The 18,564-nt window shown below is 37.1% G+C and overlaps 1 protein-coding gene across 1 annotated transcript; it reads right to left on the bottom strand.

The window, feature by feature from the left end:
* Positions 1-11,784: 11,784 nt before the first annotated feature.
* LOC130106204 (protein lifeguard 1-like) lies at positions 11,785-12,984 on the bottom strand. The gene is made up of 2 exons (XM_056272245.1): positions 11,869-12,984; positions 11,785-11,796 (listed from the first exon to the last, which is right to left on the bottom strand). The coding sequence occupies exon 1, from the start codon at positions 12,964-12,966 to the stop codon at positions 11,881-11,883; it is 1,086 nt and encodes a 361-aa protein (XP_056128220.1). The 5' UTR covers positions 12,967-12,984; the 3' UTR covers positions 11,785-11,796; positions 11,869-11,880.
* Positions 12,985-18,564: the final 5,580 nt, after the last annotated feature.

Here is an 18,564-nt window from a genome sequence, read left to right as displayed (position 1 = left end):
GAGAAATAAAGTCAGAATTGTGAGATAAAAATGCAATTCTGACCTTTCTCCTCGCAATTACGCGTTTATATCTTGCAAATCTGACTTTTTACTTGCAGTTACGAGTTTATATCTTGCAATTCTGACTCTTTTTTTCTCACAAATCTGACTTTTTTCCTTGCAATTGCGAAATTATCTTTCACAATTGACAGACTTTTTTGTTTCTCACAAGTTTTTCTTCGCACGTCTGACTTTGTTCTCGCTATTCTGACTTTTTTCCCTCGAGTCTGACTTTTTTTCTCTCAATTACAAGTTTATTTCTTGCAATTCTGTCTTTTTTCTCGCAAGTCTGAATTTATCGCAATTCAGACTTTTTTTCTTACAAATTGGACTATTTTCTTTGTAATTGCGAGTTTATATCTTGCAATTTCTGACTCTTTTTCCTCACAATACAAACTTTTTTTCTAGCAATTCTGACTTTTTTTCTCAGAATTGTGAGATATAAACTAGTCAAATACTGAAGGAAAAAAGACTGACTTTTTTTCTTAAAATTGCAAGTTTATATCTTACAATTCTGAATGTATATCATGCAATTCTGGGGGAAAAAAGACAGAATTGTGAGATAAAAAGTCACAATAAACTTTTTTACTTTTTTTTCAGTGGTGGAAACTAGCTTTCATAGGTTTTGCCATTTCCTCATAAGTAAGAGTCAAATAAAGCTGTTAGGGTAATGCTAATTATCTTAATTTTCTAGGGTTGTTGCAATAGTTCTCGGTTAAGTAGAGAATTAGTTGGAAAAGCCATTAGAAAGTTTATTGCCAGCACAGTGTGAGCAGTCACGTAATGCCCATTATGCTTGAAAAAGTTGATTACATAAGAAGCTACGTGTGCAGTGTTGGATTTATCAGTGGGAAACACACTAGTGTTAAGTAGTTAGACATAATGCCTGAAGAAATCTGCGCCACACGAACAGATGCTCTGAATAATTACAGTTACTGTATGTGTTGTTAAATAATATTAATTGAACTTCAAGTCATATACTGTAGCAGAGGTTTCAAATAAGGCACACTGCTTTGCATGCAAACAGTGAGTGTTTACATGCACAACAATACTATCAAAAATCTGTAAAAAGAAATGTACTTTATTTTGAGAGGCCAGTCAGGTTGTTGATGCTGTGAGTTCTCCAACCGTTCCTAAGAAATCCACCATGTTTACTTTGCACAGTTCACCAGACATTACAAATCCAAGATTGTGAAGCAGTGAGGGCTGCCGGCTGGTATGGATGGGTAAACAGCCGAGAGCACAGTGAGAAATGAATTATTGAGGCCATTTTGGCATCTCTACATGCAGAGGTCAGTATGTATTGGCAGTGAACCACACTTCTAACATAGCAGGATTTCAGAAACATGCAGAGAAGACCAACAATGGAGCTTTTTTTTTCAGTCAATAGCAGACGGTGTTGTGGGTGGTTGCCGAGGTGTTGCTATGCGGTTGCAAAGGTGTCTGACTGATTTTTAGCACATTGCTATGTGGTTGCTATGATTTTGGGGGTGGTTGCCAAGGTGTTGCTATGCGGTTGCAAAGGTGTTCTGAGTGCTTTTTAGCATGTTACTCTGCGGTTGCTATGATGTTGTATGTGGTTGCCAAGGTGTTGCTATGTGGCTGCACAGTTTTGAGTGATTTTTAGCACGTTGCTATGTGGCTGCTGAGGTGTTGTTATGCAGTTGCAGAGGTGTTGTTATGCGGTTGCAAAGATTTTCTAAGTCGTTTTTATCACATTGCTATATGGTTGCCGAGGTGTGGCTATGCTGTTGCAAATGTGTTCTGAGTTATTTTTAGCATGTTGCTATGTGGTTGCTATTATGTTTTAGGTGGTTGCCAAGGTGTTGCTATGCGGCTGTACAGGTGTGAAATTTCTTAAATGATTGCATAATACTTTCATGTTTGACGACGGGTTATTTCAAATGTGTCTAGTGATAAAGTGTGTTTATGTGCTGATTAATTCATAAAATTGAATTAAAACTAAACATTTATTTAAATTAAGTGCATAAAGTGATCTCATGATGTGAACCCCTAAAAGGCTCTATAACCTTTTCATCTGAGAGTGATTTCAACATTTTGTGCAATGCTTTACATTCTTTATTTAAGAAACAATAGGTAGTTTACAGTAAATAGAAGCCACTTATAGTATGCATAATCTTCCATTCAAACATCATTTCAACTTGAACAGAAATAAAATATGGGATAAGATGCCATTTCAGTGCTAGATAAAGATATACATGATTTGTTTCAGAGAGCTATAACTACAAGTTATTACTTAAAAAGTCTAAATTATGACAAAAAGTCAAAATTGACATACAAAGTTGAAATTATTAATTATGTCGAAATTATGACTTAAAAGTCATAATTATGAGATCAATCGAAATTGACATAATAATTATGACTCACCAGAGCATGATTTTTTTCCCCCTTATCTGGCGGTAATGGGATTCCATAAATTGGCATACCTATTCAAAATTATGACTTAAAATAAGTGAATCTATAAGAAATAAGTTGTAATTCTCATAAAAAGTCGATTTTGACAAAGTAATAAAAATATGTGAAATTATGATGTAAATTTGTACTTTTTCTCTCATAATTATGACTTAAGTCATAATTTAGACTTTTTCTGTCATATATGACTGACCTAAGCATGACTTTATACAGCTTTTTACAGCAGATTGCCATTGAAAACACAGTAGTCTATCCCTCACAGCCTCACTTTTTCTATACCTGTCATGGTGCTGCTGTGAATAAGGTTCTGATTGTTTTCTGAATTTGCTATGCACAATGTTACTATGGTGCTATTCTGCTAATTTGTTGCTTACTAACCCCAGTCTCTATGATTTTCTGGTCTCACTTTCAGTGGATTTTCTTCATTTTCCTGATAATCATGACCCTAACTATAATAAGCAAAACTAATAATGATGCATGCCAAAGTAAGCAACACACAAAAAAAGATTTCCTACATTAACTCACATCTATATTTTACTAAGAATTAATAAATTGCCATGAATGAAACTTGTTTACAAATATGGCAGTTTAAAGGTCTCTTTGCAATATGACAAACTTATTATGCGAAAGCTCAAATATATCTCCTGAGGTAAAAGTCCATACAGTAGTAGTACAAACCATATCAAAGTCTCTCTCACTCTTGGCAGACCTGTTAAAACACATGTGTACTGCCAACCTTGGCTTCCAGATCATCAGTACACGACAAACAAACAGCAGCAAACATGAACTTCTGTAAAATAAAGACTGCTGAACAAACACACGTCTGCCAGTCAATTAAAGCTGACATGAGGATTACACGTTATTTACTCACCATCATGATGTTCCAAACCCATCTGACTTTCATTCTTCTGTGGAGTACAAAAGATTAATTTTTAAAGAATATCCTGATCTATATTTTTTCATATAATGAAAGTCTAATCAAGCTTTAAAATGACAAAAAAAGTACCAAAAAGATTGGACTGGAAGAACATAAGGTTGAGAAAAAGATGACAGAGCGTTCATTTTTTGGTGAACTATTCGTTTAATGTCACATTCAACACTATTCGGTGTCAGAAAGGTGAGAAATGGTTGTTAAATGGCGAACAAGGAAATTAAAGTCATTCTCTAATCAGTTAAAGGTCAAAGTATGCAATGAATAAACCAAAAAGGTTTCCACTATCTTATCACAGCCAGCAAAACATGAAGCTGTTCAACAGAGGGTCATTCACAGTGCTCTCCATATAAACCATGTGCATGCGCATCCTTCAAATCCTTCCGCCACCCCTTCGCTCTAGTCCATCCATCTGTTGCTACTCACAGGCGGTACAAGGATAATTATGGAGACGTACAGGAGGAAAAATCAACAGGAGTTGGATAAGGCCTATCAGATATTTGCAATGCAAACAGTCGGAGCATGGTGTGCTTCTGACCCCTCAGGATTCAGGTCACTGGCAATCATTTACAAGACTGTAGCCAAAAAGGACTTGAGCTACTTGTATCTACAGGGCATTTGGAGTGCTATTAGCATGTCAGCTGCGTGTCATGTAAGACGGGTGTAGCATAAACACTTGATAGTCACAATGTTTTTTAACAGCCCCGCGGGCAAGTTTGTGGGCAGGTTTAAATGGAAAAGCCTGAAAAGGGAAAAAAAAAGGATTTCATGGATGGATGGATGGCTCACAGCTTAATAGCTAAAGCTAAATTGAGCATAAATATAAGTTAGATAAATATAAGTTATAATCAGGGTAAATCAAGGATTTTGCCTCCTACTGCTTGCTTTACTGCGGTAACAGTCCAGCACTAACAAGCCAAAGCCATATGTTTAAGTCTCCTCCTCAACAGTCCAAAACCCCTCTCAAGGTGAATCAACACACATGCTCTCAAACATGTAAGCTAGCAGACTGCAGTCATGTTCCAGTTAACAGATGGCTGCTATTGAAGAAGTCATGTTAGATATGGAGATTTCAGTGATTAATCAACACACAAAACACATGTTTATAGGCCTATTCTGCTGAGGATGTGAGGTAATATTAGCATGTAGCCTACAGGCACTGGCCTGCAAGCGATTTCTTTTTCTGCCACCCCACCAGGAGAAAAGGCTAAATTAGCTGACTTGTTCATATAACAAACATCTCTTCAAAATCAACATCTGAATTGACCACAAAATAATTTTGAAAATCTTTTATGTAGAATTTGGTTATTTTGTTGCCATAGGCTCTTTTCACCTAGAGAAAAATTAAGGATGTGCTGATGTATCGTATTGGCCGAAAAAAGCAATAATTTGTCTAAAAACAGCCGATGATCAGGGCAGATTATCCTGTCAATCAAAAGGGGTCGGAAAAAACGACTTGTACTATGAATCACCGTAGTTCAAGCCAGGGTTGCCAGGTCCAGGACCAAACATTATTTGTAGGGCGCTTCCTATCCAATAATCGCAAAGAGCTTTGTGCTTTGTTACTTCTGATAAGAAATAAAGTCTCAGCTTTCAAATTCTGTCGATTTTATCACAAAATTCAAACAATAAATGGCGTTTTGACGCTCTTAAATGTGACGTGACAGATCGCTGTAGCGCCTTAGTTCGAGCGGCAGCGTGGAGCGCGAGTCTTTTCTTCAGTTCACTTCAATACACGTTATAGCACGAAAAAACATGCATGAACATCAGAAGGTATGTCGAAAGATACAGTACAACTTACAGAGAAGTACCATGTCTCTTGTAGTCGCTCAATCAGTGTTTCAACCGAGGAAAGACGTCAATGATGTCACTAAACGCTGCATTTACATCATTTCGCTGCATTTAGTTAGCTATAAAACACTGAAGAAAAGCTTATCTATGTATGATTGAATAAATTTGCCATGAAGACAAGTGTTTATGAAAACTATGAGTTGTCTACAAACATTTCAGTTTTTATTTGAGTGTAATTATTATACCTGAAAATAAATAGCAGTTGAATATAATATTTTAGACTGTTGTTTTAACCTGTAATATTATAGTAATGTACCAGATGAGAGGGTTCCCTGTATATATTACAGCACTAGTTTTAGCATTAGCAACAGTATTTTTTCCCCCTTAAAGGGTCATCGGATGCCCATTTTCCACAAGTTGGTATGATTCCTTAGGGTCTTTATGTAAAGTTTGTAACATACTTTGGTTAAAATTCATCAATTTTTGTGTGAAACAACACCCTTTTTACCTCTTCAAAAACAGCTCTGTTCACTGCGACCCGTTTCGGTGCATGTCTCTTTAAATGATAATGAGCAACTGCTCACCCCACCCCTCTCTTCTGTGGGGCGTGTCGACACAAGACATGGGCCGTTTCTCAATACCAAGTACGCAAACTTCGGACTTGCGTCCTTGGCAGTTCGGACTTGCCAAGTTCGACTCAGGAGAACGAACTCCCGAGGACGAGAGGACGCAAGTCCAGTTATTCTGCAAATGGAACAGTGCGTTCTTGATCGCGTCACTCACCACGCTCTGGCTACTCCGGTTATCTTTATGTATATTTTAGGCAACAATAAAACGAAATGCTACAACTCTGCCTCTTTTCGTCAACAATAAAAACGAAATATGTTATAAAACACCACCCTGCCTCTTTTCATTTAAAAATCTTAAACATAGTAGCCTAATGGCCATGTGGTTCAGGCAACGCGTACATCTTCACTGCATATATTTTTAACAACATGAACATGATCTTTTTGTTTTCATTTAAAAAATATGAAACATTATTTATTTTTATTGACATTTAACAAACAGAGACAGGGTTGTGTCATTTTATTTTATTGTACATAGTGAAGAGAATGTTAAAATAAATATAAAAAATATATATTTTAAAGTAAATAAAATTAAATTACACAACCCTGTCTCTTTTTGTTAAATGTCAGTTTTAATGATCAATAATATCTACAATGATAAATAAGGCAAACAATTCAAACATAAGTAAGCTCTCTAATAGGCTACAAAGATAAAGTTAAATAGCCTTAATATATAAAGTTATGAAACTTCACTTTGCCCTCAGCTAAAACGATTTTTTGCCAAGGAACAAACTATAGTTTAATGAGACCAAAGATCGACTTATACACAAGACGAATTATTACGTCAAGTTTATCCACTAGACTAGAGACATCAGAGCCAGCGGCAAACGTCAGACCCACTAGCCGAGGAAAAGCTGTTCCAGTCGGGGTTGATGAGCGTTGAACACCCGCGGTGAACGCCTGGATGTCACAACTCCGAAAACGTCAGAGACATTTTTCAAATAGGCGCTATCTTTATAAATAAACCACAGATTTGAGTTTTAAACAACCACATTCTCGCCTGAAACATTCTTAAAATTACATTTCATGACACAATAACAGTACTAGTATTTTGATATTACGCGGGTTTTCTCCTCTGCTATTGACGCTTGCTGGTTGGTGCGAGATGCATTCTGGGATACCTGGCTGTCTCAAGTCCGCACAAGTCACCTCTCGATGCATCCTCGGTAAACGGGGCGGATCAAGAACACATCCGGGGATTTGAACTGGACTTGGCTAGATGTGAACTTTGAATTTGAACAGTACTTGGGCAGTGACTGATGACGTTTCACAAGTCCACAAGAACACAAGTACAGACAAGAACGCATATTGAGAAACGGCCATGTAAAGTGCTTCCTTGGTGGACAGTATACAAATGTCTGCGGGTGGAAATATGCTAATACGGGACAGTCCGTCAGCGGTCGTGGGAGGAGCATGAGCAATATGACATCATATTGCTCAGAAAATCCAAACGGCTTGATTATTGAGAGTGTTTAGACTTTGAGGATTAAAAAAAATAAAAAAGTGAATGGATTTTTTTCATGGTGGTTGTGTCCACACTGCAAAGACACATTTATATGCAAACACCATATAAAAGTAAATTTTGCATCCGATGACCCCTTTAAGAAGAACAAAGCATCGATATCATTCTGAATAATTGCTATCTGTTTCACAGCACATTCAAAACAGACCACAAAAACACTGCAAAAAGCCAGAACAACTAAGCCTCATAACACAAACATAAAATAACTGTTGTAAAAAAGTTGTAATTACAGTATAAACATAGGCTACAATATATTCATTTTTGTGAAAATATTAAATTTAATTACAAAAAGTAAAAAAATTATGTTAAATACAGTTTTATTTATCATATGTCCTCATATTTATTTTGTTCTATTTATTTTGTTATATATCATAATTTTGTTATAATATAACAAAACAGTTTTGATGTCTTTGCTGTGTGCAATGGTTAGTATTTAATATTTTTCACAGTGTATTAAAACAAGATCAAAAACAAGAACATCTTAATTATTAATTATAATAACAGTATATTCACAACAATTAAAAAATAAAGACATACAAAAAATGTATTGTCCCTATTTTTTAATTCATATAATAACAAGAGAGACTTCAATTACATTTAGACCACTGAACTGGTTTCCATTTCAGAAATCTGGTCACCTTAGCTGACTTGTACCTCAGTCGGCTTGTTTTTAAAGAGCCTGTAGCAGGTACCAGGGCTTTCATTGAATAGCACAGCTCTGTGGAATTGACAAAAAAGAACAAGGCAATTACTTTGAGTGTCGATCTATCTTTGGTCTTGCTTGACTGCTTTAGTAACAGCTTCTTTTAGCCCCCTAGTGAAACATAATAGGCACAGCACTCTCACTGCCCTTGTTTAAAGGTGAAATGTGCAATTTGTTCCATGTTAAAATACTTTCTCTTATCCAAGCTTGATATCTCAGAAAAGACGGTGGCAACATCAAAACAAAAGCTGTTTTTTGAGCATGCCAATAAGCCTGAATGTTGGCGTAGCAATTTTGAGAGTTTGGGGCACGACTCACATCTGTTTGTCTGACCAACATAAAAGTGTTCAGCAAACCCGGCTGAAAATTCCATTTTTTGTGAAGGTAATGGCGCAGAAATTACACATTTAGACTTTAAATAAAGTTGTGTTAAACACAAGTGCGTTTGACAATGAATTAATAAACAAAAAAGATACCTGGAGTAAAAAAAATATGTTGATGCAATAGGTTGATGGAAACTGCAGGCTAGCCTCCAGCTTTAACCTTGGTCATGTTGTTGCTGCTGCTGCTTCTTGAGATTGTGCTGGCATACCAAACAAAGTTTTACAGATTTATTAGAATTTCATTACATCAAGGTGAATAGATGTCCAGTTTCTCCTCGTGTAAACAAGATTCTTATCTTGTGTCCTCACATATATAAGTTCTTTACTCTTAGGAGCAGATGTTATAAATCTTAATTAATGTCGACATGAAATGGAAGTTAGTGTAATGTTAGTTAGTGTGTTGCTGTTTGAGCATAAACAATATCTGCAAAGTTACGATGCTCAAAGTTCAAAGCAAAGTGAGATTTTTTATTTTATAGAAATCGCTTTTTAAGGACTACAACAAATAGATGTTAGGGACTACAATGAGCTTCTTCATGGGTTAGTGACATCACTAACCCTAAAATGTACAAAAAACCCAACCCCCGGGAACAAGATTTATAGATTATCATGACAGAATATGCTAATCAATGACTAGTAGAAGATAGTTAACTCCACATTAGCTACTACATAAATTCATCAACTAACCATTCAGAAATGTCCTGTTGCATTCTACACGATGTCACTTCTTCTTGAGTCTCTCCATTTTTGTGGACTCCGGTTTGAACGTAAAAGGCTAAAAGTTTTTGAAATTTTCAGTGCGTGTCTGTGTGAGGTAATCGGAGTTGCCAACACACACGAGCTCTCGAAGCTCCGCCCTCTGTGCCGGGAGCAGCAGCTCATTTGCATTTAAAGGGCCAGACACAAAAACGACACGTTTTTGCTCACCCTCAAAAAGGGACCATTTTAACATGCTATAAAAAAATATCTGTGGGGTATTTTGAGCTAAAACTTCACATACACACTCCGGGGACATCAGAGACTTATTCATGGCGGCTTACAATATATGGTTGTCGAAGCATGATAAATTAAGGAAGGTGAAAGAAAGCCGATTAGTTGTTTTACATGCAGGTAAAAAGGTAAACCAGGGCAGCATCATGAAAAGCAGCACTGTCAGCGCAGACAGATGAGACACAGGGAAGCAGAATGAGTTGAGACAAGAGACCTGACACACTCCTGAGAATGAAATCACACACACACACACACTGCAGCGATGACTCCCCGGCAGGAGTGGTGTTGATATTGCAGTCAGAGGCTCAGTGGCTGGAGTTGCCAGCAAAACCAGAGAACTAAAACGACAGCGTGTATAGCGCTCCAAAGAATGATGCAGCACTTTTAGAGGACATGGTTTTTCTTTTCCAAAATGTTTCAGCAGTGCAGTGCTTCTCAAGAACCTGAACTGTTTTAGCACTTGAATCAGAAAGCAGCAAAAAAAATGTGTCCATATTAGCGTAAAAAATATATAAAAATGCAAGTTTGTGAAGTTACTGAACTGTTGCTGCAGATACTCAAAAAGTAAGGAAAAAGTCTGTTAAAAAGATCACTGTAAATGTTAACTTTAAACTAGGCCCTCATGCACATATTACATTTACATTTATCCAAATAAATACAAATACACTTAAAAAGGAATAAATATATAATTATTTTTCATTTATTTAAATTCTTCAATATTTTAATATTAGTGTTAAAAATTAATAATAGAATATTATGAATACATACATAAAATGATAAGTGCTGCAGTCTATTTATTTATTTTTTAATAGGTGTGAATGAACAATTCAATGACTCATACATAACGACCTCGGTCTGTCGGTCGGTCGGTCGGATGGATGGATGGAATGGGTTTTTCCTCTTTCTTTTTTTCAATTTTTTTCAATTGGGGAAAAATTATGTGAATAGGCTACAAGCCCTTGACAACCAAATAAATGTTTTATTGGATAAAATTGTGCGTGTTTGCTAAATTGGTAAATGCCACTTAAAAAAGGGTTACTAAACAGTTACTTATACAAACAGCAATCTACTTTTTTATAATTCTGTGGTGAATATTTTATGATCGTAATAATAACTGCAATTTGTTTTTCATTATTTGATTATTTATATTGATGCGTATCAAATGCACGCGAAAACTGCGTATCATATACACGTAAAAACTCATTTTTGCGTATAAATTGCACGATAATCCACAATGCGTGCTATAGAGACGCATTTACACAGTCAGTAATCGGTTGATAGTGCACACATTAGATTATTTGGGTAAATGTGTCCAAAGAACAATTTAAATATTGTATTGCAATAAATATTATAGTGCAATATTGTGTTGTGATTGATAAATTCTGGGTTAAAACACATCAAGATACGGACAATACAAAAACACAATGCAACACTGCACTGTTGGTCACAAGGGTTTTTGCACTGAAAATAAATGTCACTAAGGCTTTGAGACATTTCGATTCAAACCAGCTCCTGTAGTTCAGTCGGCTTAGATAATTGGATGAATTAGGAGTTTGTCCTGGTGACTTCCCTATTTGCACTGTAAACAACGGTTAAAAATACTCAGTGAAAGTACAACAAGGTTAAACGGGTTGACCAACAGGAGTACCGTATCAAAAGTTCAGAGACTCTTAAGTTTATTTCTCAAACTCTAAATGGCTGAATACTTCAACATGTGAAATACTATGCAAAGCTCCAATCTAGACAAAGAAAAAGAAGCTCAAATATAAAATGATTATTTTTTTTAACATTATTTTGGTCACATCATTCCCATACTGCCATTTGTGTTATATCAGTAATAAGTCATGAAAACTATTATTCGAAAATGCAAACAAAACATTAATAGTAATAATAAAAACCTGTGTCCACACTTTGGACAAGTAGGTAGTATATTTTCAACCCATGCTTTGCTCTTTGCTTTGGAATCACCACAGTCAACAAACAAAGATTAAACATCCTGCTATGACACCAACATGATGGTAGTTTTGTCTATTTGGCCATGCTTGGTCTTTTGGAGCTCTGACTGAGGGTACGTTTACACGTTAACGATGTACTAAAAATGGAAAAGTTTTTCCTTTGCCATTTTTTCGCATACAGACGACAACGTTGTCGAAATGATCCCCATTAACACGGAAAACTACTGTATTATTCATGCCAGGCCAGTAGGTGGCGATATCACTTTTTAAAGAAACACTAAGCGCCTTCTTTTTTTTTTTTCCTAAAAATGTCTTTATTCCCTTCTTAAAGGTAAAATGTAATGCATCAAAATATCAAGAAGGGATAATATAAACATAAGTACAGCAGAGAGGAAAATGAATCACTGATCGTAAAGACTAGAGCTTCACATTGTTATACATATCAGGAAGTACAAATAGATTAATTATAGTTGTGTCTGCATATCAAACTGGGACACAAGAAAGCATTTAAACATAGAAGAAAGCGCCACACTGCGCTTGTTTCTGGAAGCACGAACGCATGATGATCTCCAATGGTGGAATTTTGCTTCTTCCAAAGATTCGCAAAATGTATAAAAAGATTTGGATGATGTCCAAATACAGACTGAGGGAAGCGAAGACGTATTCCTCCGGACTCAGGGATAATTTCTTGTTCCCCAGAAGCAGCTGTGTGTCCACGGCCAAGAAACAGGTGAAGATCAGCGCACCCAGCGACGCATAGATCAGTTCCAGAATCCTGCTGTACAGGAAGATGCAAAGGATCCCAAAGAACAACAGGACGATGAAGCACATGAACAGCACCCCGTAACAGGAAGTGAAGTCATACTTGGTCTGTAGAGAGAAGATGATCACCGTGAAGCAAACCACCACTGTAATGCCGGCAGCCATCACCACGATCTCAGTATCGTAGAAGCTGGATATCACCCCGACCATGTAGGACATCGCCAGTGTCAGGATAGACAAAGAAATGACGTTCCACGGATGCTTCCGGCGAAACTCTCCGCAGCAGAGGATAACCAGGTAAGGCACGAGGAAAACTATATAGCCGACCCAGTACGTCCACGTGTTCATCGTCACAAACAGTTTGACGTGAGGCTCAAAAGTGAAGAGGGCCACGAAGCCACAGGTCACTGCCAGCTGCACACTTAAAACAGAAAACACCTTTCGAATGAACATCCTTCTGATGACTTTATTATCGAGTCCAAAGCTTTCGAACTGGTTCTTTTCATAGTCTGGAGGTGGGCCGTTTTGCACTGGATCACCCATTGCCGCTTCATACGGAAGTGGTTGTTTGTACGGTCCTACTTGAGGATACGGTTGCTGTGGATATCCAGACCCTTCCTGTCCGTACATGGGATTCCCAAAAGCAGTTGGTGGTGCATACGGGGGTCCAGCATATACGGTAACAGGTACTCCAGGACCCACTCCTTCATGAGCAACGCTGGCATCATAAGAAGGGGGAGGCATCATGAAGCCTGGCGGGGCAGGCTGATCCATGGTGGTGACATGTGGGGGGTTGTCAAAGCGAGTGTATCCATTTTTGTTTTGTGCCATGACTGGATCTCAGTACTGAAGAAGTATAAGATGATTAAGAATCAAATAAAAGAGAAGAGAGCGCTGCAGTGATTGCTTCTTTAACAGTGTATTGATTCTGAATCAACACTAAGCGCCTATAGAGTGAACACTACGATGTCCATGACGTCACCATGCAGATTCACGTTTTTGTAGGTCACATGGCTTAAAAAAAATTAAAAACTTGCACTATGAAACCCGTTTTCAAAAGTTTGCGTTTTCAGGCCCCCAAAATGTTGATGTAGAGTAAATGAATGGCCAAAACACAATATTCACATTTTTAATTGTAAACGGTGTTGTGTAAACGGGCCCTGAGACCAGACAGATGGACACTTTTGCTGTCTCAAGTTTTCCTGAGAAGTTGCTACATACTAGTTTGGAATTTGTAAATACAAAGTGAACTGCATTCAAACTATTTCTGTGGGGGGAAAATGCATACTAATTTAATATAAAATAATTAATTTATTGTATTATTCATTATTATTATATTTATTATATACATGAAATGTATATATCATATATTGAATATTTATATAATATATACATGTAATATTTTTTTACTATTTCTCATACCAACAAAGACATGAAGCTGTTTAAGCAACAGAAAGTGCTAGAGATATTGGTATTTTTATATCATTCTTGTGCTTATTGGAACGTTTTATCATTCTTTTTTTTTTGTCATTCCGTCCAATCATAGAGCAGCAAAATAAGTAGCAATTTTTGGAAAACTACAGTTGGCCTGAACAAAGTATCTTCACTATTGTGACATATCCGAGTGAAACAGGTTCAGGAACAAGAAAAAATGTAGGGCAGGACTTGATTTTGTCCATGGGAAATTGTTTGGATGGTTGTGGTTTGCTATTGGTCTATCTCATGTGAGTGAAAGGTTGATCCCGCCCTCACACCAGTAAACACATCATCAGAGAAGAGAAGAGAAGAGAAGAGAAGAGAAGAGAAGAGAAGAGAAGAGAAGAGAAGAGAAGAGAAGAGAAGAGAAGAGAAGAGAAGAGAAGAGAAGAGAAGAGAAGAGAAGAGAAGAGAAGAGAAGAGAAGAGAAGAGACTTTTTTTTTTTACTTTAACCCCCCTTTAACCAAGTTATAGTATGCATATTCCACCTTTAATCTAGTTTTAATTAACCCTTTTAAAATTAACATTACATCAGTTGACCCTGCATTATTTATTTTGCTTTTACGTGAAATCCAAATTCCCATTTTTGCTTGCCCAAACAAAAAATTAAGCAAAACATGGATCTGCTTTCTGTTTCTGTTATACTTTGGTCCATAGATAAATAACATAGGTGAAAACACTTCTGGGTTTGGGAAGTTATTCTGATTAAACATTATGAGGGCACATGACTTAAACAGAATGATGTGCACAGATAAACCATTTATAATAAATACTGAAATATTAGTTGGTAAGCGTCACACTCGAAAGCTTCTCAAAAACACTATTCTCTCAAAATATCAATACCTTATCTCAATGTGCACAATTCCACATTTAAAATATTTCCTTTAACTCCCAGCTCATGGCCATATTATCACAGACAAATCTCTCAGACTTAAGCTAAACTCATTATTCACTAATAGTGTCCAGTACACAGACCACATTAGCACCGCGTAGCACATTACCATACTTAGGTTGTGTCGTAGAGGAAAGCTGACTCTAATCCCTTACTATACCATGTCTGTGGGTCAGAATGGACAATCTCCTTTTCATGTGTCTCTTATTCACTTGTTCTCAGTGCTTATAGATTTCCTTTGATTAGAACTACTATTTATATAGTTCCAAATCCTTAGGCTCCGCCCACTTGTGTTCATAAATCTGCACGGCTCATCCTGTTAACCTCCGCAACCAGGCTAGAATAGAATGCTTGCTAATTGTATGCGAGTATGTTTGTGAGGACAATGAATGTCAATAACAGATTATTCTGAAGAAACTGCATGGCGTTCCAAGTGCTAAACCCGCTACCTGATGCCTAGGAGTTCTCTAGTTTAAAATGGAGACACTGTTCTTCCTCTCTCAGCTGTTATTTTGTTGTATATTTCTATGTCATGGGAGTTCATTAGCACAGAGCAAGAGCACAGGCCAGAGAACATGAGGAGATCCAGAACGACTGAACCCTCAGGAGCGCCGCACACCACAGGGAACCTGAGAGTCGATATCAGCTCTCAGCACAGACAAAGGCAGGAAAGGAAGCAGAAAGTCTTCCCTGCTCACCATGCAAGAGTTGAGCAGTAGTAGTTGTCGACTCCCCAATGAGTTAATTAACTCAACACAACAGGCCATAATAAAGTTTACTCTTTTCTACTACTCTTCAAGAGGCAACACTCACTTTCACTTCTACATTTTTTTAAACACTTTAATACATTAAGACTAACTTAATTCAGAAAAGGAAATCTATAAATCAAGAACAATTGACTCTGAAAACAAATTTAAGCCACACATTCACTACATATCTTGGGTTGTACACTCTTTAAAGTTTCAAAAGTGTGTTTTCACAGTGATGCCACATAAGAACCATTTTGGGTTCCACAAAGAACCTTTCAGTGAACAGTTCTGAAAAGAACCATTTTTTTCTTCGAGCGAAGAACATTTTTAAAATCTAAAGAACCTTATGCGGAATGGAAAGCTTCCATGGATGTTGAAGGGATTTATGGAACCATCAATGCCAATAAAGAACTTCCGGACCGCATTCTCCTTCCCCTCGTCCATCTGGATGCAGTGTTCACTGAAGTTATAGCTGAGGAACTGGACGGTTGGTTGATGGAAGGAGCATTTCTCGGCCTTGAGGAAGAGGTGATGTTCTCTGAGGCGTTGTGGGATCTCCGCAACGTGATGGCGATGTTCGGCCAGGCTCCGGGAATAGATCAGGATATCATCGATGTAGACGATCACGGTATGATGAAGGAATTTCCGGAGCACCTCGTGCATAAAGTCTTGGAATACGGAGGGGGCATTTACCAGACCATATGCAGGGCCGCAAGCCTCCGTCCTTTTTTGCCACGAAGAAAAAACTCTAAGCAGCAGGGGAAGTGGAAGGGTGGATGTAACCCTGTTGGAGAGCCTCTTCAATGTACTCCTCCATGGCCTTCTGTTCTGGGAGATCTTACCGTGGGGCACTGGCTCATCCGGAAGGAGATCGATGGCCGGTGTGGTGGCAGCGATGATGCCCGTTGGGGGCAGAAAACGTCACTGAAGGGGGCGTAGCAGGCTGTAATCTCGATGGACTGTTGTTCCACAGGGCTCTCGACAGAGGCTGAATGGACCGGTGGTCACTGTACCAATGATCGCGCGCGCGCACACTCGACAATCGCCTACTGTGGACTTCGACCAAAAACAGGAAGAAAATATGGGTATGTGAGCTGGCTGAATAAACATCATTTTTATTCATATCTTTCACATTTACTGCAGTCAGATTCACCGTGTTCACTCACATGGCTGTGCACTTGTAATGACACATTAAGGTTGTTAAGAGGCTAAAAGCAGGTTTAAAACTTGCCCCGTTTAAGTCAATTTATGCGCCTTATAATCCGGTGCACCCTATATATGAAAAATGTTCTAAAATAGGTCATTCATTGAAGGTGCGCCTTATAATCCAGTGCGCCTTATAGACCTTATGTAGCCACGCCCCTTTTCAGCGCTGAGCTCATTGTCTTTTGACTTCCGGTCCGTATTTTCACAGCGATCTTGCCTAGTTATGAATGAACAGCTCGTAAAAAAAAAAATTCCCAAGGTCCATTTGTTAAGATATATGCTTTACAATGCTTATCATAAACATTACAATGCTCATGATAACTTTCGTTAACTCTACAATAAGTAAATCAACTTCACCAGCAAATTACTCCTGGACAGCGATGCCATAGAAATATACAGAGCGACCGCAAAAAAGGAACTTCAAAGACAATATTCTAAAGATGGCGGTGCCCACGTTTCTCTGGTGCATAAGGTCCATAGTGCGGAAAATACGGTACTGCTTTTTGCATATTGTATTTTCAGGTCTGAATATCCAGACACAGGCTGCATCTGAATATGTATATATAGTAGGGCAGTGCGGATCTATTATGAAGATTCTGAACTGCACATCAAATTGACACTTTAGGAAAGAAGTCTCTTATGCTCACCAATGCTGCATTTATATGATCAAAATATATTTTTTATATATTGTGAGATATTATTCATTTAAAATAACTGTTTTCTAAAATGTAATTTATTCCTGTGATGGCAACGCTGTATTTTCAGCATCATTACTCCAGTCTTCAGTGTCACATGATCCTTCAGAAATCATTCTAATATGATGATTTGATGATCAAGAAACATTTCTGATGATTATCAGTGTTGAAAACAGTTGTGCTGCTTGATATTTTTGTGGTACTCACGATAATTTTTTTTAGGATCATTTGATGGATAGAAAGAACAGCATTTATTTAAAATAAACATTTTTGTAACATTATTAATGTCTTTACTGTGACTTGATAAATTGTCATTGTCTGACGGTGACGTGACCAACCCGAATTTGAATCTCCCTTTTCCAAACTCATTCTTCTCCATTTTCCCATCACATATTAGTTTGAAGAAGTAAAATTTTTTAAAAAATCCAGAAAGTGGAAATAAAGTGGCCAATGGGCATTTAATACTGGGAATAAAGTGTTTATCGGGAGGGTTAGGGGACCTTATCCTTTATTAGGACAACTAATAAAGCAGCATTCATTTATGATTTTGGTAACACTTTACAATAAGGTTCATTAGTTAACTACATTAGTTAACATTAACTAAAAATGAACAATACTTCTTCAGCATTTGTTAATGTTTGTTAATGTTAATTTCAACATTTACTAATACTTTATTAAAATCTTGTTAACATTATTTAATGCACTGTGAACTAACATGAACAAACGATGAAAAGCTGGATTTGTATTAACTAACGTTAACAAAGATTAACAAAAACAGTAACAAATGTATTGCTCATGGTTAGTTAATGTTAGTTAATACATTAACTAATGTTTAATTAATGAACCTTATTGTAAAGTGTTACCATGATTTTAATACATATAATCATATACTGTTGTTATTGCATACTCTGTTTTATAGTGTATTACAATACACCGAGATGTAATTAGTATCTGCCGCTATTTGCACGAATAGCATCCAACTATTTGCACTTAGTGCAAAGAAAATACTTCTTGTTGCTATTTAGTGCAAATAGCTGCGGCCTTAAAAAATAGGAGGCATGTAGTATTTACTGCACAGTATACAGTAATTAGTAAGCCAACACTGTTCTTAATATATCCTGTGTGTCTGAAAATGCAAACTTTCTCACTTCACAGCAAGAGTCAGCAGTACAGTATGTAAGGCTGGCAAACTGCTGTACTGTAGAGTAATCTATACCTCATTTAAATATGGATAGAAAATGGGCCAATCATTTTCAAATTAGTACACATTCTAGATTTAACATACACTATTTTCTGCAACTGTCACAAACAGAATCAATTAAAGTCAAACAGGTAAAAGTACATTTAAAATTACCAGCTGAGACAACTCCTGACAATTGCTTTGTCCTGCAGAAACTTTTCCACAAGACT

The sequence above is a fragment of the Rhinichthys klamathensis genome, unplaced genomic scaffold (assembly GCF_029890125.1).
Source record: "Rhinichthys klamathensis goyatoka isolate OS25496 unplaced genomic scaffold, OSU_Roscu_1.1 h1tg000015l_1, whole genome shotgun sequence".
Classification (NCBI taxonomy): domain Eukaryota; kingdom Metazoa; phylum Chordata; class Actinopteri; order Cypriniformes; family Leuciscidae; genus Rhinichthys; species Rhinichthys klamathensis.
This window is presented reverse-complemented; position numbering and strand designations above follow the sequence as displayed.